General features: G+C 39.2%; 1 protein-coding gene across 1 annotated transcript; it reads right to left on the reverse strand.

Annotated features, from left to right (window-relative positions):
- Positions 1 to 2,422: 2,422 nt before the first annotated feature.
- Positions 2,423 to 24,982, reverse strand: LOC110214311 (uncharacterized). Its single transcript, XM_078153802.1, is given in 7 exon segments — positions 2,423 to 6,807; positions 6,810 to 6,830; positions 7,208 to 7,321; positions 7,549 to 7,675; positions 20,332 to 20,493; positions 22,131 to 22,183; positions 24,554 to 24,982. Coding segments are annotated over 5 exon segments (1,683 nt in total). The 5' UTR covers positions 20,347 to 20,493; positions 22,131 to 22,183; positions 24,554 to 24,982; the 3' UTR covers positions 2,423 to 5,401.
- Between the last annotated feature and the right edge of the window lie 1,672 nt (positions 24,983 to 26,654).

Below are 26,654 nucleotides of genomic sequence, written 5' to 3' on the forward strand. Positions count from 1 at the left end.
TCTAGCCTCGGCTTGTGAATTTGAAATGTCAGGAGCTCCTATGTCCCTCTGTCACTACCGGTGGAACGAAAAGAGGCGCCTCCTATAGCTACTACAGTGCTTCTTGGAGGGGAAGATGACCACAGACAGGAGGACAAGCACAATCACTGGTCTAATTCTCCAGAAGATGTGTATTTTGATGGAATTGTTCAGAAAGCAAAGAGCTGAGATGTAAAGTTGAAATGTCTACTCAACAATCTCACTAAATACTTCATGTTTTACTATGTTAAGTCTCCTGGGAGAGTGAAATAGTATTTATAAGCTTTATGTTTAAGTCTTTGTAAAGAATGCTTGCATTCTTTTAAGAATTTCTTTTGTGTAGGAAATAAACATCTGTCTTATACCTAATCACACTGTATATTGAGTATTATTTTTCTACTTTACCTTTGAGGGAGACCTTAAGTATGAGCCACACCTAAGCTTTAAGTGATTCTCTCCAGGACTCTGAGGTGGGATGATAAAGGACCGGTATAAGAGCAAGACTCCCTCGGGACTAAACCCAATTTGTGTGCATGGGCCAGGACTGGGGGTCTCTTTAGGAAAAGGTGAGTATGCCAGCCTTGCTGGCCATTAGTGGTTCTGTATTGTCACATATATATTGTGTCATTTAAACCTTCCATAATTCTGTGAGGTAGGTAGGCTACGGATAGGAACTGGAATTCATCATTTTAGGGAACTCCCAGATGAGGAAAACTCCACCAGTGCAGGCTGGCACCTTCTCTACAATTTAGAATCTTAGAGATCTGTCCAGAGCCCTGAAAAGAGACTTACTCAGAATAACAGATGTGTCAGAAGTTTTCTTGGTTTCCCAAATAGCTCTTGATCCATTATGCCATGCAAGGTAGATACTGCAACTACTATTATCCCCATCTTACAGGTAATTAAATAGTCTGAGATTAAATGGCTTGCCTATGGCCCCATAGATAATAAATATCAGTGGTGAGATTTGAACTCAGGAATTTCTGACTTCAAGTTCAGCACTTCATCTATTATGCCTGTATAAAGGATTTGATGGTATACTGATCCATTTTAAAGACAGCATAAGGCTAAGAGGTACAGTTAACATGTTGGATGAAAGAAAGAAGATCTAAAAAAGATTTTTACCAAGCTAGAACACTGGGCTGAATCTAGGCAGGTAAAATTTAACAGAGATAAACGTAAAGACTTCCGTTTGGGTTTAAAAAATCAACTTCACAAATACAAGATGAAGGAAGTACAGGCTAGACAACTCATCTGAAAAAAGACACGGGGAGTTTCAGTAGACTGCAAACTTATTCAACTGTTTGATATAGCAATGCAAAACATTAATACAGTCTTAATCTTCATTGAAAAAGATATCATATTTAGGAAAAGGTTTGTTATATCACACCTTGGCCATACTACAACTTCAGCATTGCATTTTGTTTAGGTACCTCATTTTTTGAAAGATAAGAGAGAACATCCAGAGTTTGATCAAAATGATGATGGGCCTTGAAGTCATGCAATATGAGCACTGATTGAAGGAACTGGGATTATTCAAACTGAAGGAGAGAAGACTTAAAGGGTATGTGATAGTTGTCTTCAAGTATCTGTAGGGCTCTTATGTTCAAGAGGAATTAGACTTGTTCTGCACGGCCACAGAGGGCAGAGCTAGGAACAATAGGTAATAGTTGCCACGGATTTAGACTTAATGGAAGAAAAAATGTTATAATTAAAATAGAGGGGTTAAGCTAGATGCACTTGAGGTCTCTTCCCACTCTGAATGTCTTATTGCTTTCTCTCTGTCGTTATCATTGTCTTCCACCTGGTTCCTCTTTTTTTTAGTGGACTTAGAGGCTACCTCCCCTCTGCAGTCCTAGCTGTCATGCTCAGACATTTCAATATTCATATTGATCATATCACCCCTTTGATCTGATTACATAATCTCTAAATCTCCTCAAATTCAATGGCCTTATCTGTTTCCTGAATGTTGACCTTTAATCTTCCCTTCTCCCTAAACTTACTACATCTCCAAGCTCTGGAACTCTGAATTTTGTTTGCCAAATATGACCTCCTATTCTCAAACCTCACACGATTATGGAGCTGGATGAAGCAGCAGACATCATCAGTTTAATCTCATTTTGCAAGTGAGGAAACTGAGGCTTAAAGTGGGCACATGACTTGCCCAAAGTCACAGATAAGATTTGAATCCAAATTATAGGAATTCAAGTAGAAAGAGACCTGAGAGGTTGGCAAGGGTTGGTTCCCAGCCTTTTAGAGTATGAAGACCTCTTTTTAATAGCAAAAAAATGTCAGAGCCCCATTATGGTACTATTGTACATATTGGTACACATGGTACAGTTGTACTATTAGCATCCAATGATTGAGAAAATGTATAATGAAAAAGCTACTAAGAACTCAGTAATGCTTTTAAATAATCTTGTATTTTTATTAATCACAACAGAATATACACACATTTGAAAAAAAGGTAATACATATGGTGAGATAATATTTATTTAGCCTACAGAAGGTATGTTTGCTTATTTATTATAATTCTACTTCACTTACACTGACATTACTCCAAAAATCTGCAGTAAACACAGTAGCCTCCACTGAAAATGAAAATGCAGCAACCGTTCACAGCCATGAACACAATGACTCACAAGTAATTCAATCAGCAAACTCACTGCAAGCCCTCTTCGTAGTGCTCACCATGCTTCTATATGAAGGCTCCTTGAAGGGCACTGGAATCCATCGGATTCTGAATGTTCTAACTGTTCTTGTCCGTATTCTCACTAAAATACATCTTATAAATTGATAAGGAAAAAGATATCCTGGCTGAAGTAAGCATCCAAAACTGACCTCTGGTAGGAAAGTATCCAAGCCCAAACAACCACTGAAATCACAAAAATTCACAAGCAACTACTCTCTAAAATATAACAATATAAGTCTTAGAACCTTTCCTAATAGAAAAAAATACAAACTGGATTAAGCTGAAAGGGAATATAATCATTGAAAACCAAATCAGTGAAAAAGTGAATATGATACCTCGTGAAATGAGAGAGTAGACAACTCCAAAGACCCACTCTAGGAGGGGGCAGGTTTCAGCAAAAGTAAAGGTCCTATTTCATTCTGAAAGGTCAGGAAAAAATTTTTCTTATTAGGCACAATTGAAACATCAATAATATAAAACTGGTCAACAAAAACCCATTGTTTATACTAACATATTTCTTTGGAGTTAAAGATCAAAACAGCAGAATTTGGTGTTCATATGGATTGAGGAACATTTACGATACAATAATTTTGTAGCACCCAAGGACCCATGACTATGGCTGGGAACTACTGGAATAGTCCAATTCCCTAATTTTACTACGCAACTACTGAATCCAGGGTACTTTCCACTATACCACACCAGAATCCTAACTTATTAGTTTCCCCCAGGAGCTCCTCCCCATGATCCTTTGCACAGTAACAACTCTGGATAACAACTTTGTGCTGCCCAAATTCAAAAGGCTCAAGGATTCTATCTCCTCTTTTAGGCACTCTAACATGGTTCTATAGAACCACACAGCAAATATGCAGTGAAGTTCGTAGCAAACATCTCTGAAGTAATTTATGCTCTTCCAGATCAGTACAATAATGTCTTTTGCATCCTCACCTCTCATGATTTTAGTGGCATTGCACATGATTAAACATCCCACCCTGTAGGAAACAAGTTAATTAAGAGTCAAGAGCTACCACTAAGTGCCATAATGTGGCAATGCTTCAGTTTTCTCTTCAACATTTTCTCTAGGCTACTCCCTACCCAAGAGGTCAGACCAAGTTGATTCTAGGTTTTTCAGACCCAGGCTGGCAGAGCCATTCAGCAGTTCTCTGAAGTGTAGGCCTTTTCACTTATTGCTCCCATCTACAACCTTCCCCTCTAAGACAGTTGGGAGCCTTTTTTGCCACTAGATTTACCAGAGGAGAACTTCTATTCATCTGACTGCTGAATTACACTAATACTTTATTAGAGGTAGCAAACAGTTATGAGTACTGACCTGAAAGTCAGAAGAATTAAGTTCTAGGATTCCTTAGGTCCCTATTACTTCCCTGTTTGTGTTTCAGTTTCTTTCAACTTAGAATAATAAATTTAATTTAAAATATTTCTTAAATGCCTACATTTTCAAGGTACTGTATGTACTGTGTTAGGGTCCAAAAGCAAACAAAAAATTCTTGCCCTTAAGGACATTACATTCTACTGTGATGCTGCTTAAGTTGTTTGAGCAGAAGAAATGCACGGTCACAGTTATACTATAAGAAGATTATTCCAGAAGTTGTTTGAAGGATGGAGAGGCAAGAGACTAAAAGCAGGAAGACCAATTAGAAAGGTATTAAGTAACTAAGGTAATGGCTATGTGAGTGAAAGGAAGGGATTGGATCGGAAAGACAGTGTGAAAAAAGAAACAGCAGGACATGGAAACCGACTGGATATAGAAGGGTTGAGGGAGGACCGTCAGAATGAATGAGGTTCTGAGGATGGTGGTACCTTCATTAGAAAAAGGGCAGTTTAGAGGAGGGACAGGTTTAGAAGGGAAAGTGTGAGCTCAGTTTTGATGCTGACAGGACAACTGGATGGGGATATTCAGCAAGCTTTTGGATGTGTGTAACTGAAACTGGAGATATTATCTCCAAAACTCATTCAGTTTTATTTTTCTGTGATGCAATGACTTTCCTCCAACTATCTAAGTACCTATTCTATTTCTTACTACTCTTCAAATGTTGGCATTTCTTATGTGTCAGGACTAGGTCATATTTCTCCAAGTATACATTTGTTTAGGGACCATATTAATTCATGGGATTTTAATTACTACCTGTGTTCCCATGACAATCTCCAGTCCTAACTCCTCATACTCTTTCTCTAAGATGGGATTCTCATATAATGGTGAAGAAGGGAGTTGCCACTGAAGGGATTTACAGTCATCAATTTAGTCACTTAACGAGCAAGTGTGTACTAAGTATGTCTCTAAAAAATGGCACAGGGCTGGATGCTACACATTCTGAATTTTAAGAAATTTAGCCATTACCCTCAAAAACCTTACAGTCTATTATAAGAATGTGACATATCATAGATTCTCCTATCTAGATTGTCCATTCCCAATGACTATTTCATTTATAAGTTAACTGGAGTCTAAGTTCTCTGATCTTGAATGAGAAATGACTGGTAAATAATGGCTTTTCTTTATATGTTATAATCACATGGCTTCTCTCCAGTATGAATTCTCTGCTATCTGATAAGAGCAGAACTCTGAAGGCATTTCCATGTTCATAACATTTAATTCAATCCAACCATTAACTAAGCAAGCTGCAGAGGTAGGGGAAAATGCAAAGTTTAACTAAGATTAGGTCACTGGCCTCAAGGAGCTTACAGCCTAGTAGGTTGCTCCCTAGTATGAATTCTCTGATGTCGAATAAGTGTGGAGCTCAAACTAAAGTTTTTCCCACATACATTACATGCATATGGATTCTCCTCAGTATGAATTCTCTGATGTATAGTAAGATATGAACCACATCTGAAGGTTTTCCCACATGCATTACATTCATAAGGTTTCTCCCCAGTGTGAATTCTCTGGTGTTCATTAAGGGTGGAATTTCGAGTAAAGGTTTTCCCACACTCATTACATTCATATGGCTTTACTCCAGAATGTATTCTTAGATGTTCATTAAGGACAGATCTTCTAGTGAAAGTATTTCCACATTCATCACACTTAAATGGTTTCACTCCAGTGTGAGATCGTTGATGTCGAATAAGGACTGAATGGCGGCTGAAGGCTTTTTTACATTCTTTGCAAATATAAGGTTTCTCTCCAGTATGGTATCTTTGATGATCAATTAATCCTAAGAATTTACGGTAGGATTTTCCACACTCGTTGCATTTAAAAGGTTTTTTACCTGAATGAATCCTGTAATGCTGAAGAAGACTTGACCTGCTGCTTAAGCCTTTCCCACATTCATTACACTGAAAAGGTTTCTCACCAGTGTGAATTCTGCAGTGTTCAATAAGGCGAAGCTGGCTACTTAAGATTCTCCCACATTCAACGCATTTACAAGTGCCATCTCCAGTATGAATTTTCTGATGCTTCATAACACTGGACAACTGAGGAAAGTTTTTCCCACAGATGTTGCATTCATAAGGTCGTTCCCCAGTATGAACTCTCTCATGACAATTAAGATTTGATTTTAGCCTGAAGACCTTATCACATTTGTTACATTTGTAGGGTTTTTCTCCAGTATGAATTCTTTTATGTTCCGTGAGATTTGAGCTACGACTAAAGCTTTTCCCACATTCATTGCATTCATAGGGCTTCTCTCCAGTGTGAATTCTCAGATGTCTTGTGAATCCTGACTTCTGACTGAAAGTCTTGCCACAATCACGACATCCATAACGTTTCTCTCCACTGTGAATTCCCTGGTGTTGAATAAGGGCTAAATGCTGAGAAAAATTTCGGCCTCTTCCTCTTTTAGGAATTCTTTGATGAGTTATGAGCTTTGAGCTCCAACTGAAGGTTTTACCAAATTCATTATACTCTTGGCCTTCATCTCTAGACATTTGGTTGTGGAAAATTGTCAGTTGTTGAGAGCCTCTCGATTGCAAAGCTGATTTACTCCATCTCTCCTCTAAGAAGTGTCTTGTTTGCCCTTCTAAACTGTTTTCCTGTCCAAACGTTAGTCCAAATTCTGTGGTTTGGAATATGTCCCTTGGGGATTTTTCTATCATATTTCCATATAGTTCAAATGTTTTAGGGATTTCCTCCCTTAGGGCAAAATTTCATTCTCAGATTTGTTCTTAAAACCTAGAAAAAAAAAAAGGAAGAAAAGAGGACCACTTCTTTTTTAAAAAAATTAAACTACAGGAGAAAAAAGAATTATCAAACTGAAATAAAAGTAGAACAAAAATTTAAAAAAAAACTTTCAAAGTGCTAGAAATGACCAAGAGCTCCAATGAGAACATGGGGAAAGAAAAGGTACTCAGATGATCACCTCCAGGATAGAAAAAAAGTGAGCCCACTAAGGTGGAGGGGAGGAGGTTTGAGGAGTTCTACCCCAACTTCAATTCCAGGTTCAACCCCTTAAAATCCTCTCCTAGCACTTAAAATTGCTCATTAGTCCACAAATCAGCTGTGCTCTCATTTTATGCTCTCTCCAGGAAGATTTGATCTCACTCACTCACCACTGTAAACAACTGGAGAAAGCTGTCCTTCTTCAGGCTCTCGCATATCTTCAACCCATGACTCTTCTCCTTGCTCCAGCTGGGAGATAACATCAGGTTTGGAGAACGGAAGCCCTGATTTTAGGAAAAGACATACAGAACATGATCATTCACTCTAAAACACCAGAACTTTCTAAGTTCACTCCTAGGTCATACATCTGCTGGGGCCAGATAGGGAACGATTTTTAAAGCTATAGCTAATATGTAGAAAGGTCCAACAAGAGATACTTGAATGGCCTCTGAGCTGAGTTCCAATATCTCTTTCTAGTTTGGGAATGGTTGCCATAAAAATGACTTCTTACCCATTGACACAAAGTTTCCATAGTTCTCTAGCATCACATCTCTGTAAAGATCCCTCTGAGCAGGATCAAGCCATCCCCACTCCTTCCGTGTGAAATACACAGCCACATCTTCAAAGGTCACCAGCTCCTGAAACAATACATTCTTGCTGCCTCATGGAAGTTTGGAATGATTTTAGAATTTTAAAATATGTAGCCCTTCTGTATAAAGGCAGTATGACATAGTAGGTAAACACCCAGGTGCAGTGCCTGGAAGACCTGGGTTCAAGTCATACCTCTGACACATGCTACTCATGTGACCTTAAGCAAGTCTAGGTGCCCCAAACAAATCTCTACAACCATAAATGGCCAAACAGTTACTGATCAACACTGGTAGAAGTTAACCTACCAGGAGTTCCATAAACCAATGAAATCATAGGTCCAAATGGGGAAAAAAGCCTATCTATATGGGAGGACATGTTGCTTGGTGTCTACTTAGCACTAGATGTAATTTATGATCTTACATACTTGGTACCTTGGTGAGAAACCTTAAAATAAAGTCTTCCCAACTTAGCATGTCATGTCATACTCCCCTCACTACTGCTTTACCCTGACCATTTTCACATTGGCTTCTGCCCTAGGTGCCCTCCACACCATTCTTTCTACCTCTTGCTCTAAGAACTTTGATAAAGACAATACTACCCATTGCCTCTGGAAAGGGCACAGAATCCTACTTAGTATCTTTGTGATTTCCCAGACAATAACTCTTTTCCCTTATTGCCACCCTCCAATGTGCCATTTTCCTCACTGGAGTTTAAATTCCAAGACAGCAGAGGATGTCACAATTTTGTATTTGTATTTATAGCACTTCACATAGTACCTGATACATATTAAGTGTTTAATTAATGCTTTTCAGTAATTCATTCATTGATCAGGCCCTCATCATCTTTTTTTTTTTGGCAATTGGGGTTGTGACTTGCTCAGAGTCACACAGCTAGTAAGTGTCAAGTGTTTGGTCTGAAGTCAGATTTGAACTCAGGTCCTCCTGACTTCAGGGCCGGTGCTCTATCCACTGCGCCACCTAGCTGCCCCGCTTCATCATCTTTCACCTACAGCAAGGGCTCTTAACCTAAGTTCTGTTAATTTTTTTAAAAAACTCTGATAACTGTACTTCAATATAATTGGTTCCCTTTGTAATTCTATGTATTTTATGTACTAAAAATCATTATTCCAAGAAGGGGTCCATCCCCCCACCAAAAAAAAGAATCCATGAACTATACTATTGTAAAAGCCTCCTAACTAGTTTCCTTCTCTCCAGTTTCACATCTCTCTCTCTAAAACTGATCCTCTGAACAGCTGCCAAAACAATCTTCCTAATTCATAGGTCTGACCATTTCACTCCTTTGATTAGAAACTCTTGGTGGCTACCTGATATATAGAATTGAAATCAGAAACTCCTTAGCCATAATTTAAAACTCTTAGAATCTGACATCAACCTACTTTTCCAGCCTAATTTCAAAATATTTCCCTTCATGCATTCTACATGTTACAGCCAAAGTGGGCTACTGGTTGTTTCCTGCTTTCATTATTTATTCACTACTTCATTCTTTCCTGATTTCATTTGTATCCTCAACACCCCTGTGACTTTACCCTTCCCTGGTCACTATTCCCCTATATATGTTATTTCTATTAGAGTAAAAGCTCCTTCAGGGCAGAGACTGTCTCATTTTTATATCTGTATCTCCAGCACAGTGAGGATGCCAGTGAGTGTGGCACATAGCACTTACTGCTTTTTCATTCATTCTTTCATTCAAGTGCCAAAACAAGGACTTGAATCCAAACTTTCTGGCTCTAAGACCAATACTTTATGCACTACTCCAGGCTAACTCATAATCTTTACTTACTTGAAATATATTCAGTTATTGACCATACATCTCCACCTCCAACTAGTGCCTTCTCTGGCTTCTATTAAGTCCCAACTAAATCCCACCTTTTACAGGAAGCCTTTCCCAAGCCCTCTTAATTCTAGCGCCTTCATTCTCTTAATTATTTCCTATCTCTGACTTGTTTATAGCTTGTTTGTATATATTTGTTTGCTTTCTCACATATTAGATTGCAAAGTCCTTGGGGAAAGGGACTATCTTTTGTGGTTTTTGGTAATCCCAGGATTTTGTACAGTGCCTGGTACATACCAGGTACTTAATAAATGTTTAATGATTAATATACATGTTGGTAATGGGTTTTGTTTTTCTTGTGTTCACAACTGTGGGATGGGTGGGAGGGTGAGAACATGAATCTTGGACAATTAAAAAAGTATTTTTTGCACTGAAGTTATTAGATACATTTGCTTCTGTAGGTTGTATTCTGTAGCTTGTAATCTGTTCCACTGATCAATCTCTCTACTTTTTAGCCATTACCTAATTGTTTTTAAGGTACTACTTTGTGGTATAGTTTGAGATCTGGCATTGCTGGGCCCCTTTTGTTTCTATTTCTTTCCATTATTTCTCTTGAGATTCTTGACCTTTTTTCTCCTGCCATATAAATTTCATTATTATTTTGTTCTAGTTCTATGAAGTAATCCTTTGCTAGTTTGATTGGAATGGCACTGAATAAGTAAATTAATTTAGGTAGTATTGCCATTTTTATTACTGAGAAAATTAAATAGCAGTATAGAAGAAGCTAGATTTAGACCAACACCTCACACTTTATATAATCATAAGCTCCAAATGGGTATATGACCATTATATGTAAAAGGTCACATCATAAACAAATTACAGAAACATGGAAAAAAATCACCTATCACATCTATGAATAGAAGAAAAGTTAATGATCAAACCAGATCACAGAAGATAAAATAGACAAACAAAAAGAAAACAAAAAAATAAAGAGAAAAAGGGGTAGCTAGGTGGCTCGGTGGATAGAGCACTGGCCTTGGAGTCAGGAGGACCTGAGTTCAAATCCGGCCTCAGACACTTAACACTTAATAGCCGTGTGACCTGGGGCAAGTTACTTAACCCCACTGCCTAGCCAAAAAACAAACAAACAAATAAATAAATAAATAAAGGGGAGGTGAAGGGTGTGACAGATGTAAAATGCTGCAGTCATTTTCAGATGAAGTCACTGTATTATTAGTTTTGCTTAACTTTTACTTTGTTGAGTTCTACTTTGTTATAAGACAGCTTTCACAAAATCGGACTAATCTGTAAACGTTTATGATGTAAAAACAAAACATATAAATAAAACTTTTTAAAAAATCAAGCAAAAAACAAAAAAGTCATTACTCTGGCCAACCAGGCGAAGAAACTCTCCCTTAGTTAGCTAGGTCTGCCACTAGGACTATAGCTGAAACCTTTCCAGTTTGGAAGGCCCTGCCAGATCATGACCATAGTCTTTAAGAACCTAGGATCACTTCCACACATTGAGGAGGCACAAGAAAGGGCTCTGGAAGAGGATATTTATTTACAGTGCTTCAAAATTACTAAGCAATATAACATATATTGATCTGGACCTATGATTTCATTGTTGTAGAAAATTCTAAGTTGAGAAAACCCTACGTTTTAAGAATTACCTGAGGCACTGAGAGGTGAGTAGATGTGCTCTGGGTCTCATGGTCTATGTATGTGAGGCAAGACTTGAATTCACACTATCTACTTCCCCACAATACCTCCTTATTGACATATATTATCTCATTTTATCCTTACAACCCTTGAGAGGCATCATGGTTGTGAAAGAAGTAAAAAATTTAGAATCAAAAAGCTGCCCTTTCTTCCTATGCAAGGCTTCAGGCAGGGCATAAAACCCCAATGAGCCTAAGTTACCTCATCTGTAAAGCAGGAAAAGTAAAAATGACACTAACTACCTCACCAAGAATTTTGTTAGAAAAGTGCTTTATAAAATATAATGCACATATGCTACAATGTAATTACTCTGAAAGACAAACAATATTAGGAGAACACTATCTCCAGTTTAAAGACAAGGAAGATTCAGTAATTTCCCCAAAGTTACATGGCCAGAAACGTGGCCATAAATCTATTACAAGGTACTGCCTTTTAACAGTCCATTCATCATATTAGACACTGGGCAGAAGACAAAGTCAAAACCATGTCTCAGGAATATCATCATGACTATATTTCACTTCTCAATGCCCAGCATAAAACAGTGATTTGCATCTTGAAGGGCCATCAAGAAGCAGAGGCATTAGGCTTGTGCTTCAACAGAATAGACAGAAGTAGAAGCAATGGGCACAAGATGCAGAGAGGGAGATTTTGGCTCTATACACAGAAAAATGTCCCAACAACTAAAGCAATCCAAAATTGGAACAGGATGACTCAGGAGGCAGAAGTTCCCCTCACCAGAGAACTTTAAATAGTCTAGGGCAGATGGGTCAAAAACAACACTCACTGCCCAAATGCAAATGGAAAATATTTAACAGAGTAAATAAAAATACAATAAAACATAGATAATGCTACATTTCAAGATTAAGTTAATATGCACCCTGCAGAGATCTTTATATATGGATTAGTGGTCCCCATTTCTATTTGAGTTTGAGACCACTTGTTTTGGTGACTTATTGGAGATTTGGGTTAGATCAGATGGCTTCTGAGGACCCTTCAAACTCTGAGGTTTCATGACAGAGTAGGCTTTTAATAAATGTTAAACTGATGAATCATTGATAAAAATCCTATCACATACCAGTGACCCACAACTCTTCCTTGTTTCTCTCCTACTTCTCTGCAGTCATTTCCCTTAGCTCAGTTTCCCTTTACAGTGGAATCAAATCTAGTGTGGCTAGTTTGGGGGGGTGTTCATCTAAATCTGTGACTAGTCAGTCTGAAACAATCTGCTTAACCCACCAAGCTAACTCAAGACAAATATTTCTCTGTCCCAAAAGCTACTGGGAGAGGAGGAGTGAAAAATTATCAACCTGGGAAATGGCTCAACAAATGGCATTATATGAATGTAATGGAATATTACTGTGCTCTAAGGAACGACAAATATAAACATTTTGGAGAAATATGGGAAGATTTTTATGAAATGATGCAAAGTAAAGCAAAGCCAAAAAAACAACACAACTACAACATAAAGACAATAGCTGACATCTAAGTTTGCAAAGCACCTCGCCTAATAATTTCATTTGATCTCCCTCAACAACTTTGTAAGTTAAGCACTATAAATGTTATCCCCATTTTGCAGATAAGAAAACTGAGGCTCATGTAGGCTATGTGATTTGCCCATAGTTACAGAGTTGGTGACAGAAACCAAACTCAGTCCAGCACTCACTTTTCTCACTATACCACTGTCTCTTGTAAGATAACACCGAAAGACAAAGGCACTCAGGTAAAAAAAAATGGACAATGTTGAGACCAAATGATTAAGGTTAAAGCATGCATACTTCCTTTTTAGTATTAATTATAAAAATAGGATGTGACACATACTGTCAGTTGCAATTCCACTATTAACTGATTTTCCATAACTGGTTTTTTTTTTTGAGCTTTTATAAGGTACTACTTAAGAAGAGGGATTGTTTCATTCTCCATGACCAAACAAATTGCCTGGCCCGGAGCCGGTGCTTAATAAATGCTTGGTGACTGATTGGCATCTGTTATGCCCAAACATCCATCTCCCATCCAGTTGCCAAACTGCCTTCAAGCTTGGGAACTTGCCACCACCATTCAGCTGCTTTCTTGCCCTGGAGCTTCCCTCAGCTCTTAGGGCTTTCACATCCTGCAATATCCCTCCACCAGGCTGGCCCCTTTTTCCACTGGGGAGTTCCTTCAGGGTCCTCCATTTTGGAGATGGGATAAAGCCAGCCATGCTTCACTCTCCTCCCAGGTGTGCTTTTTATTCTCCAGAGTTTGCTGCCTCATAGGAACCTTCCCTCCCTCTCCCTTTTTTGTGTTGTCTTGCCTCATTAGAACATATGCTCCTTGAGGAAAAGGACCACTTTTGTTTTGACTTATATCGGCATCCTTAGCACCTAGCAAAGCACCTGGAACATAGTAACTACCTCATAAATGCTTGCTGCTGGCCTACCTTCCTGAGATGCCGAATCCAGAGATCTGACCACATTATTCCCCTATCTATAAATCTATGGTTCTTTATTGCCTCTAGGATAACACAGACTTTGGTCTGACAATTAAAGCCCTCCTCTATCTGATTCCCATCTGCCTTTCTTCAGTCACTGCAGATGACTCTCTAAGCATTCTCTCTTGTCAAACTGGCCCGCTCGATGCTTCCTCTAAATGATAGCCCAGCTCCTGCCTCTTTGTGTCTTTGCACAGCTGAATTCCAATGACGTCTGGAATGCTCTCCCTCCTCACTACACTTCAGGCAATCCTTCAACATACCTTCTGAATTATAAAAATCCAGCCAAATTCATACCCACAAGGGAATTAAATGTGCCTATTACATTTACGGAGTAAGATAATGAAAACTGAAAGACACTGAATATCATGCTTGAGGAGGACATTGGTAACCCTGACAGCAAATCTATGGCAGAAGTGTAGTCGGCAAAGCCTTGAGGAGACAAGGAATTAGGGTTAGCACTCTCAACATCAAATGACTGGAGGAAAAGTGGGTACCCAATGATTGGAGGAACTGATAAGCAAATTGTGGCATACAATTGTATTAGGAATTAGGGCTATAAAAATGACAAACATGAAGAATTCAGAGAAACTTGGGAAGGTCTGCATGAACTGATATAAAACTGAGGCAGAACAAGAACAATTTATATCACGACCCCAATAATAATAATAGCCAACATTTAGTACTTATTATAACATACAGTACTTGTTATATGCTGGGCACTGTATAAAGCACTTTACAATTATTGTCTCATTGATCCTGAGAACTATGGGAGGTAGGTGCTACTATTTTCCCATTTTACAGATGAGGACACTGAGGAAAAGAAAGTATAACTGACTTGCTCAGGGTCACAAAGCAAGTAAGCAAGTGAGGCTGGATTTGAACCCAGATCTTCATGACTCAGGGCCCAACATCTACCCACTGCACCACTTAGTGTAAAAAGTGACAACACTGAAAGAATTCAGAACTGTGACTAATGCAGTTAACAAGCATGACTCCATAAAACTGATGGCAAAGCATGTCTTTCACCTTAAGAGAATAAAGCGTATGTATCAGATGTGGCCAACATGTTGATTTGCTTTGCTTGGCTTATTTGTTATAAGTAAAGCTTGAAAGAGGGATGGGGGGGCTGGAAGAGTCACTGGGATATCAACAAAACATAAAAAAAAATTATTACTGCATCCTAAACATTTGCTAGCCTTAAGGCTACAGAGGGATAAGCCTCTCCAGACATCGCTAGGCTGGTTCTTGGATGATATACACACAGTCTGTCACTAGGCTTGGGTAGAAAACCTATTCTGCTTGGCAGGGTGGCAGGGCTTATGGTCCAATAAAATAATCTTTAAGAACCTAGACCCAACTCCATACCACAATGAGGCACTGGATTCATCAACCAAGAAGAACGTACTACCTATTACATGGAAAGCACTGGGCTAGGTACAGAAGACACAAGTACAAAGAATGGATAATCCCAACTACATCTAATATACACACACGTATGTATATATACACACAGACATGCGTATATATGTATATGCGTATATATGTATACACACACACATATATACACATGCATGTATATATATCACAAAGTTAATAAATATGAATATATGCAAAGTAATTAAATTCAAGGTAGTTTGGGAAAGAGGATAGTAGTGGCTGGGGAAATCAAGAAAGGCTTCACGTAAAAGAAAGTGAATGATTTCAAAACAGCAAAGAGCCAAAAAGAGTAGAAAATAATTGCTGAATGGTGGAGAGCAATGGAAACACCAAACAAAACTGGGGAAATATAAAATTAGGTGATTAAGGAATAATGGGAAGATTTTAACTATATATACATAGACAAGAAGAATACTCTTTATTAGGATAAGACACTGATGGAAGGTTGCTAAACAGGACTAAAATCTTCAATCAGGCCATTTTCGCACACAACGTAAGTAGACTCAGCGCATACCAGTAGAAGATGTATCTGTTGGAAACCAACATTGACAGCAATCACAGAAAGATCAAACAGTTGAATTTACATTAAACTTAATATTCTTATATGGAAGAGGATTGCCCAAAAAGTTACTAAGAAAAAGCAGTTTAAGGGATAAACTATCTCTCTGTGCAAGAGACCAGACACAAAAATAAGCCTAGAAAACCCAAGGGATATATGGTAGGTCATGACTGTGGCACAGTTAAAAATTTCAATACAAAACCAGGATAAGTGATGACCAAGAGGGATGATATCTTCTCTGCCTAGAGCCACAGGTCCGAGAGTCCTACAAAGCCTCAAGAACCCAGGAAAGTAGAAGCTTCCTAGATCTGAGAGAATCCCAGTTCTACGTGGGCCATCTCCACTTGAAGGTTTTCAAAGATTCTTCACAAGAGACAAGGAAAATTCTCAGAAGCTATACTTAATATGCATCACATAAATAGCCAGTTATATCCTTTAAGTAAAGTGTGCATTACTCTACCCTTGGTGCTGAAGGAACACTCCATCAGATTGTTTAGTCTGTAACATTTGATGTAGTGAACAGAACCTTTTGGGGTTTTTTTGAAACAGAAAGGGAATGAGTTAGGACCTCCTGGATGCCAGAATGGCTAGATACAAGCACCTGGTAAGTGATTGCTCAGAAGCTGTGTGGAAGAAGCCCTAATGGTAGAACAGAAAAGAATGCCCTCTAAACCCAGAGGTCTTACTAGGTCCAGCAAGAAAGAAATCAGGATGGAAAGAGCTTGGCTAAAAACACAGTCTCGTGGCTCCTCCTGATAGTTATCAAGTAATAGGGGAAGGAAACAGATCTGAAGCATGGGTGAGGGCGAGGTAGGGATAAGCCTCACCTGGCTGAGTGGCAGTGGGAGGCTGCCTATTCTGACCCTGACTCTTCAGGAGGTGTATTAGGGAGGAAATTAAGTTTCCTTGGAGTCTGATGGACACAAGAAGATATCTTGGCAGAGGGCTGACTCACCTATGCCTGACTGGTGGGGAGGGGGTGGGGGGAGCAGGGACAGGGTAGAATGGACCTCCAAGCTTAGGTCAGCTGGCCACATTCTCTCACAATCCTTTTTCATAGGGCAGCCAGAGCCCCAACCTATGGTAGTGAACAAGCTAATCTGAAAAGTGAGTCAAAACCTTATTCAAGGGCAGGAATTCTTAAGATACATTGTTAAAGAATTAAATCAATTTGCATCAAAGAATAAATAATAATACAGAAAATCACATCTCACCTGGTTGCTGAGAATATATGCAGAAAGGGTAAGCAGGGGGCCTCCTGAATGTTGCTGATCAAGGGAGAATTTAAGTCACTAGGAACAATAACCCCAAATTCCTTCTTCCAAGCCCAACTGCCCACCATCACACTACTGAGAAATCAGGGCCATCCAGCTTTATTTCAAGGGATTAAGGGCAGGGTCCAGATGAAATGGCCAACTTTAAGGCTGATCTTCCCTGAGCCCCACCTCCATGACAGATGGAAGGCATGGAAGCTAGGGGAGAGGAACACGGTACTACTCTAGCAATGGGTCCTCTTTAACTGGACATATGAATTCTTTACTACAAGACCAGGAAAGCCAGAGCACCTGCACAACATAGATATGCTGTTGAATACATGAGGTGCAGTCTCCATCCAGTGATTGGGATGTCCAGGCTATTTTAGCTTAGGCTACTCTAATGGGGAGGGCAAAGGAGGAACCACTGAATCTGGCCAAGCCCCTATGGCGTCATCAATATGAAGGAGTATAACACTGGGGTGGGGGAGGGGGAGCAGTACACACAGGGGGGTAGGGAATAGTAACAGACTTCAGCCTTTATTAATGAGATGAACTGACAGAACTGTAGCTCTGTGCCGCCTGCCTCCACAGGAGACTCTTGAGTGCATCTTCACAGGAGACCACAGGAAGCTGCATTCAACAAGCATCCTTGGAATATCACCTGCTACATCTTATGAGTAAACTTTATGTTACCCTAATCTTGCTGTCCAAATGATCTTTGTGCCAGATTTCATAGCCTGCAACAGGACTCAACAAGAAAAATGGAGACAATGAGTTCAGTAAGGAAAAGGATAAGATGAACCCCCAACAAATCATTCTAATAAAAACAAGAATGATAAAGAAAATCAACAAAGGATTATGACAATGAATGATAAATGAATCATTAAGGTTACAGTATATAAAATAATTTTTTAAGGCATTCACATTCTGCCTACTGTCAACAAAGACGAAGAACCAATTTTTAAAATGCTACCTTCAGTCAGGCATGATTTTTAATTCCAATAAACTATGTCTCAGTATATAAACATAAAAATAATTATACTCTTTGACCTAATAACTCCATAACTATGATTACTCCAAAGGCAATTTTTTTAAACTGTGAAATCTATTTAAAGCTATATAACTTGCAATTTGAAAAAAACTGAAAACTACACAGGTGTCCAAGGATAGGACAATGGCTGAATAAACTCATTCATATCAAATAAAATTGAATATGCTAAAGCAATTAAGAATAATAAATATGGGAACATAAAATAATATAGAAAACCTTTCGTGAACTTATATGAAGCTAATAAAGCAGTAACTGAATATTTATACTAATTGTGACTATATAAAAGGAAAAACTAGATACAAAATAGGGATTAACAGAGATTAGAGGCAAAAACTAAACAGTTGAGATATTTGCACATTGAAAACAATTTTAATGTAAATCGTAAGTCTTGTTTATATTTAAAGTTCAGCAATGATTGAACTTTATTCAGTTCAATAACCTATAGAATAAAGAAAGCATGCTGGGTATAAAATGTTATGGTTTTTCAGCATACTATCTCTCATAAGGTAGGAGATTTTTTTTTTCTTAGATTCCATCCCAATAGTTTTAATTTAAGGTATTTATGTTTGAGAAGACATAAAGTATATCTAATTATTTCTGTGGAGAAATGATCAACCATATTTGAAAATCATGAAAATGAGAACAGCGCTCTAAGACTACATATGAAAAATGGGTAACATTTCTAAAAATGAATAAAAGATGGATTCTAGAAACCAATGAGCAGAGGCAGCAAGGAGGCACAGTGGACAGGGTGCTAGACTTGGAAGGAAAGAAGAACTGAGTTCTAATCCTGCTTCAGATACTTCCTTAGCAATGTGAGCCTGGACAAGTCACCTATCTCTCTGTCTCAATTTCCTCATGTCTAAAATGAAGATGATGATAATAATAGCACCTATTTCACAAGGTTATTAAGGATTAAATAAGATAATACATATATGTGGGCTTTGTAAACCTTAAATGCTACATAAATGTTGTTGTTGTTGTTATTATTATGATTATTATTATTATTCCCTTAGAAAATCCTATGATGGATTATTTTTTAAAAGGTTTATAAATTAGGTCACTGGAAACCACCATGAGTTCCTTAAAAACAAGTTATGACAAGCGAAACTCATTTCTTTTTTTGATAGGTTAACTATATTTTTTTTGATAGGTTAAAAGTGAGTAAGGGTTTCTGTTGTTGTTTTAATTTCAGAAAGCTACTAAACAAATTCTGTCATTAAATCCTTGTGGACAAGATGGAGAAATGTGGGCTAGATCAGGGGTATTAACACTCACACCCCACAGGCTATATATGTGCCTGCAAAATACAGAGTGAAGTCCAAAACAGATTAAAATGTAAATGGGAAATGTTTAACAAAATAAATAAAATACAATACAAAATAATGTTAATTTGTGGTTTTCTAAGTTAATATACAACTGTTTCTATTTTAGTTTGATACCACCAAGCTAGATGATAACAAACTTACGTGCATTTATAGCTAGATAAACCATACTAAAGAAAATGATTCTCTAAACTCTCCAACTGTCAAATCTCTCTGTGAAGTTTAATGTAAAAAAACCTGTATAGATTACTCAAAGGAGGAGGTTAACAATACAAAGTAAAAGTCTTACTACCCAGCGGATACACATTGTACATGCCTATATCGTATTTTGTTTCAAAACAGGACAATGGGCTGAATCCCACTTAGTGTGCATGAAATCAGGCTTTTTTCTTCTATTCCAATATCCCCATACAATCTGCATTTGTGACGCAGATGTCAATCCCTAAATAGTGCTGAACATGCCTAGCTACTGAAATTCACCTTAGTTTTATACAGTGAAAGGCAGTGTGGTACGGTAGATATAGTGCCAGCCTTGAAGTCAGGAAGACCTGGGTTAAAGTCTTGCCTCTGACACACACTACTAACTCTGTAACTGCGGGCAAGTCATTTAATATCTCAGTGACCCAGACTACTCTTATAAATCACAGATAAGTGGTTGATCTCCATCAGTGGAGGAAGTTTCCATACCAGAAGGTCCTTAACCAATAAAATCAAAGGTCTAAATTTAAAAAAAATCTATTTCACAGTGAACTCCTGTTACTTGTCAGAGTAAGATCAGAAGAAAGACAGTTCCATACTAAAGAAAACTGAGTACCAGACTTGGAGATGGTTTGACTCCCAGTTCTTCTGCTCATAACCTCTGTGATAATGGACAAATCACTTAATCTCGCTGAGCTTCAATGCTCTCATCAGTGAAATGGGAGTAACATTTTTAATGCCAAGCCCTCAGGGATGTCATGAGGAATGTGCTTGGTAGACTATAAATCACTGAGGTTAAGGTGCTTTGGTGACAGTAGTGACAGTAGGGTGAGTGATAAAAAGGCCAAGGAAGCTGGCATCTAAAGGGAGAGTTCAGAGGTAAAGGGCAAATACCATGTTGAAGACCATTAAGGTGGTGCAGAACCTTCTGCTGCTGAAGTATCTCAGATGAAGAGAAGCTGATGGAAGGTGGAAAAGGCACTGACCCCCAACCTGCTGCCAGGATTCTTGTTTCTCTGAAAAGGTTCCTTCCTGTCTTTATACACAGATGAGGATCTGAAGATAAGCATCACAGAAAATTGAGAATTGAAAAGCAAAGTAACTGTCATTAGATTTGTCCTACAGGGTGATACAAAGGGGGCAAGTGGCTGATTCTGTTAACTCCTCAGGGGAACCGTATGAAAAGACAGTATGCAAAGCTAGTTACAATGTCCAGTTATTAGCCCCCAAGAAAATGAATACTCTTTGAATGCTCTTTGATAAAGGGCAGACTTTGCCTTTTAGCAGTTATAAAAACTAGTAATTTCCAACTTCCCTATTTCTCTCAATTTTTAGTGCCTCACAAGGAAACGAAATTTTTCCTTAACAGGGGTTCTTTATCTTTTTATGTCATGAATACCTCTGCAGTCTGGTGAAGCCTATGATACCTTCTTAGAATAACATTTTTAAATGCATAAAATAAAATCTATAGATTACAAACAAATCAATAATATTGAAATAGTTATAAAATTACAAAAAAAAGTTCACAGACTCTAGATTAAGAACCCTGATCTATATGCTTCTGTGTTAACTTCAAAATCAAAAAATGTTAAAAGCCAGAAATGTCCTCAGAAAGCACCTACTCCAACCCCTGCGTTTGTAGATCAGACAAACAAGCCCCATAAGTCACATAACTTGCCATTTTAGGTGGAATTACAATTATTTATGCCTGCTAAGAAACTATAAACTCAGTTAAGGGTAGGGATTATAGGTTCATGATGTAGGGTTGGAAGGACCTCAAAAGTCATCTAGTCTAAACCGTCTATTTTACAGGAGAAGAAACTAAGGCCCAGGGAGGTGAAGTCACTGGCTCAAGGTCTCACAGGTAGTAAGTACCAGTGTTTTATCTGGAAGAAGCTGGAACTTATTAATGAATTATTTTACTAAAAACTAAGTAATGCTATGCAAGGTTATAAAAGCTGCCTAAGATAATTCTGGATAACTAGGTCAAGAAAAAACAGAAGATAATGGTATGGAGAGATCCTGCTAGCTCCAATATGGTAGCAGTGAATGTACATGAGTACAAGATACATACCAGGGGTGTTCGAAACAGGAAAATCAAATGGATTCTATTTTGTAACTTATTCTATTCTGTATCACTGCTGACATTTTGTATAGCTACCTAAGCCGAGTTTCTTTGTCTCTGAGTTAAGTTCAGAAGTTCATGAGTTCAGAAGTTCAGTTTTCCTTTCTGAGTTAAGTTTAAAAATTCAGCTTCCCAAAAAATTACTTTAATTAAAAGAAAACCGTTAGCTCTATGCCGCTACTAGTTGCCCTTGTACAATTAGAAGAAATCTGTTATCTATATACCATTAGTTATTCTTTCAGGTGGACTAAATCAATCAGAATTTCCTAGATGGAAAGAGGGGTTGTTGCTAGCCCACATTCCCAATTTCTAACCAATCATATTGCATCTATAATGCTGCAAGTTTTGTAACCAATGATATTGTTTTCCCCATCTATGACGCTGCCTTCTAGTTTTTAGATGTTCTTCCTTTCGTCTGTAAAAATTATGCCTGCCCTCGTTAGGGGTCTTTTGGCTTGCTGAAGAGCTAAAAACCCTTTTATTGGTAATTTGCTTGGAACACTGTGCTTCAGTTTACCTTAATTTCAATCATAACAAAAGGAAAGTAATGCCAATCTTAGCCACTTACCTCAAGAGTGTAAGGAGCAGCAAGCCTTTAGAGCTGGCGTGTAGACCTCCTGTCTTTGGAAGGGGAGCAGAAAATGTGAGAAATGTCATGGTAATGACTGGACGCTTTACCTGATATGCATGGGTTTAGCCAGCCCAGAATCAGAGGATCTCTGTAACAGTCAAAGGGTTATGGAAGTTTTTTCTCAAAGTATAGCTTCCCTGCCCAGGATCCACTCAGATCAGGGATGCAATTTTGACTACAAATTACTCAAAGAAGTACTTGACCTAAGAGATCTAGAACAATGCCTCATCAATCCCAAGAACCCCAAGAATGGTCAACTGTATTGTATTAAATATTCTGTGAACATTTAGGCCAGAGTAGAAGGGTCCCTGCAGCCAACATGTGACATTTCAGGAACACGCTCACAGTGGCTCTAGGAATGATGCCATAGGATTTGTCTCCACCTTATCTGGAGATGTTTAGAAGAAGTGAATTAATATGTGCTTTAGAATGCCACAGACAGAAGTAATGTAGCAATCCATAACCAGTAAGTTATAAGACTGAGAGAAGTATTAAGAGATGCCTACTATCTATTGATGTCTTCAGCAAAGAAAACATTTGAGGAGAACAAATATCTTAACCTTGCAATTTGCTTAAGAACTCAAAATGGGAAACAATTCTGCAAAGGATTCCTAGGAAGTAATTCTGTAAAGCACAAAATAGAATATTGGTGGAAAGCCATAACATAGCATGTAACTGAAACCAGAAAGTATCAACCTACAGAACAGTACTGAAAAATGAACAGGCTCTAAAAAGACAACATAGGTAATCAACTGCTATCTATAAAGGAACTGGTTGAGCAGGAACATAAGAATTAGGGGAATCAAGGGACTGGGCCCAATGAATTCACAGATCATATCCAAACACCTATATCCCAACACAGGGATGGCATTAATCAGGATTTTGAGGACGATGAAATCTAATCTGTGTAGTGTTAGAAAATGCAGGCTGCTACCGAATTTATCTCAATATTTAATTAACCAATCAAGAATCAATCGGAAAACAACTGCTTTAACATGAGAGAAGCTAAACCCAGAAGAAACCAACTCCATTCCTGTTACTCCATCATTGCAAGTCTCAGGAAGGCCAAGACCAAACATAGCATCTTTCTATTCAGGACAGCAGATAACCCCAATAGATCCCAAGTGTCCATACGTCTAGAACTGGGCCATTGGCCAATGTGTCCAAAAATGGCTTTTCCCCATAAATAACGAGACAGAACAACCAGAGGTGATAATAAACCACAGCAGAGGTGCCGAACTATCCAGCCCCAAGTAGGCTAATGCATAGCGCACCATAAAATAACCAAGAAGGATGTCATCCAACAGAACCTAGGGGTATAGGTCAGACTCCTGCCTACTGGGGAAATGGCAGGCCAATGTTGGAATTCATGTGAAGTATACTATATGCAAATTTATTTTCCATGAACACAATACATATTACTATGTGCAAATGAACTTTATATAAACATGACACATGATATTATGTCATTTTCAAGGCTTGAAAGTTTTTTTGATTGAAAGAGAAAAGGTAGCGAATGTTGGTTAACTGCCCCTTCTCCCTTTATTTTCCAGTTGAGTTACTGGAGAAAATTAAGTGTTTACCTCAAAGGATATGCATGGTGATGGATGAGGCTGGTAACTAGCAGAAAATAAGATCCTTTAAGAAAAGATCTGGAAAAATTGGAAGAGGAAAAAAGGTTTGTTTGTTTGTTTTTTTGCTTCATTTTGCACTCAGATAACATCCTCCAGACTGGAGTACCTGAAAAACTGAGATACTATATGACCATACTAGGGATATGTGAATAAAAGCGTTAAAGAAGAGGAGAGGGTGGGAAGAAAGAAAGATGGAGAGAAGAGAGGAAGAGGAAGAGAGAGGAGGAGGGGGGGGGAGGGAGGGGAGAGGGGGGGGGGGAGAGAGAGAGAGAGAGACAGAGACAGAGAGAGAGACAAAGACAGAGACAGAGGCAGAGACAGAAAAAATTTACTTCTCCACTCCTCAAAAGGATATTCAACTGTCCAGGAAGACCTCATGCCTAAGAATGAAAGTGTCTCCAGAACTCTCTCTACCTTGTTGGGATGAATAGTATTTCAATCTAGATTTGTTGTTTTTCTTCCTTTTAACAAAACCTACCTCCATAACAACGAGAACTACATGCGTGCAACCAGGGAGTTGGTCCAAATATACTAAGAAAAAACATGCATACCATTCCCAGCGGGGAAGGGCCAACTTCCCAGGGGACAGCCGGGTCCCTGGTGCCATGAGAAGCTTGTCACTCCAAGATGACAACGCTAAACTCGGTATTTCCTTCACTCGTAGGGCAGTGTTGCAAGTAAGCCCCGGTCAGATGTTGGTCCCCTCCCCCTCACATCAGCACTGACCTTGGCCTCAGAGCTCCCACAGCACTTGGTGGGCACGTCTCTGCTCCTTAGGGGGCCACAGGAACAGTCACTGAGTCGTCGCCCTGACCCTGACAACCAGCAAGGATCTTACAGAGAGACCCTCAGCCTGGGGAAGTGCAGAGACCTGGATTTGGAGTCAGAGGGCCTGGGTTCAAATGCCGCCACTGTCCCTTACCACTTGTGTGTGGCCTTGGGCAAGTCACTTTCCTTGGTTGGGCCTCAGCATCTTTATCGGTAAAATAAGGGGGGTAGACTAGACCTCGAAGCTCCCTTCCGGCTCCACGTCGAGGACACAGTGATCATCTCCTCATTGCACAAATGTGGAAACTGAGGCCCAGACAGGGGAAGGGCCCCGCCCGACGTGTCGCGGGATAGTCAGGGCACAGCCGGAGCCTGGACCCAGGACCCCTAACTTCCTCTGTCAACCCCCGCGACAGGGGAGCCGCGGCGAGGCACGCTCTCCGTCCGGGCTGGCTCAGGGCCGGATGACCCCGCCTCCAAAGGCCCGGACTCGCTCACCTGCAGGTATCCAAGCCGCGGCCCCGGACAGGAAGTGCGCGACCGCAGCCCGCTCCGCCCACTATCGCCACACTTCCGGGGAAGCTCTAGGAAGGCTGGAGGACTCCGCGCCTCCGTCTCCTTGGCTGGCGCTGGGGAGGCGGGGCGCGGCGGCTCTAAACTCTAAAGGGAACTGACGAGTCTAGATGCGATTCGATTCGGTTCAGTTCAGCAGGCATTCCTCTCCTGCCTTTTTTCTAAAATGAAATAATAGTTTGCCAATTTCGTTGGTCTTAAAATATTTTTTGTTTTATTTTCTTAATTTCATTAAGTTTTAGATTCAATTCAAGTAAAGGGATCAGGAAAGGCTTTGGGGAAGACATGGCACATAAGTTGAGGATTCTAAGGAGACAGGGCATTCCAAGCATGGAGAAAAGCCCGGGGAAATGCATGGAGAGATGTTACATTTAGTTCAGAGAATACCTAGTGGTCCATATTGACTGGAATGTAGAAAGTGTGAAGGGAAGTAATATAAATTAAGTCTGGAAAGATATACTGAATCCTGACTGTAGCAGGATTTAAAGGCCAGGCTGAAAAGTTTATATTTTATCCTGGAAGAGATAATAGGGAGCCATTAAAGATTTCTGAGTAGGCCAATAACAGGTCAAATGCATAAGGAAGATGAATTGGAGAGGGGAAGAGACTAGACATGAGAAGGCTAATTAGAAGGATAATGTAAATGTCCAGGTGAGAGATGATGAGGACTTGAACTAGAATGGCCATGTAGGTAGAAATAAGGGAATTTATTTGAGTGGTAAAGTGAAGGTAGATTTGCCAGAACTTGACAACTGACAAGTGGGTAAGGAAGAGTGAGGAGTTGAGGATGACCCTGAGGTTATAAACTTGGGTGATTGGAAGGATACTGTCAATAGAAATAGGAAAGTTTAGAAGAAATATGGGTTTGGAGGGAAATATAAAAATATTTTGGACATGTTCAGTTTGGCATGCTGATGGGGCATCAAGTTGGAGATACAGAAATGGAATGCAGAAGAGATATTGGTCTGGTGTAATCCAAGGCTCAGTGCTCATTTGCATAAGATTTTCTTCCTTGGTAGAAATTGATCGTGTGGTGTGTGCTTGAATGAGGAGCAAAAGTGGTGAGAGAAATTGAGAGAACAGAGATTCTGGTCTTTGGGCTTCCAGCTTCTAGAGAGTAAACATATGGCTCCAGATTCTTTTCGGGAAGAGACACCTGATTCTTCCCAGTTTTTGTCTTCCTTTACAGACCTCTCCCTAAAGAAATCTAGTTTCAGTATAGCATGTCTCAGTTACAAAAGTAATGACTGAGCAATTTGGAGAAATATCAGCAAATTTAGGGGAAGGCAGAGTCAATGTGGCAAAATAGAAGGAAGAGGTACATCAAACTCTACACCCCCCTCTCTCCTTCAGCTTCACCAAATAGGTATAGAAAACATGCTAAAACTTAATAGGAAAATTCAAGAAAAAGTCACAATGAGTTTTTCTGCCAACCCAAATCAGTGTATGGAGGCAGACTGTAACATGCATGCACAAGTAAATATAT

The sequence above is a fragment of the Phascolarctos cinereus genome, unplaced genomic scaffold (genome assembly GCF_003287225.1).
Source record: "Phascolarctos cinereus isolate Bilbo 61053 unplaced genomic scaffold, phaCin_HiC Scaffold_4;HRSCAF=312, whole genome shotgun sequence".
NCBI classification, from domain to species: domain Eukaryota; kingdom Metazoa; phylum Chordata; class Mammalia; order Diprotodontia; family Phascolarctidae; genus Phascolarctos; species Phascolarctos cinereus.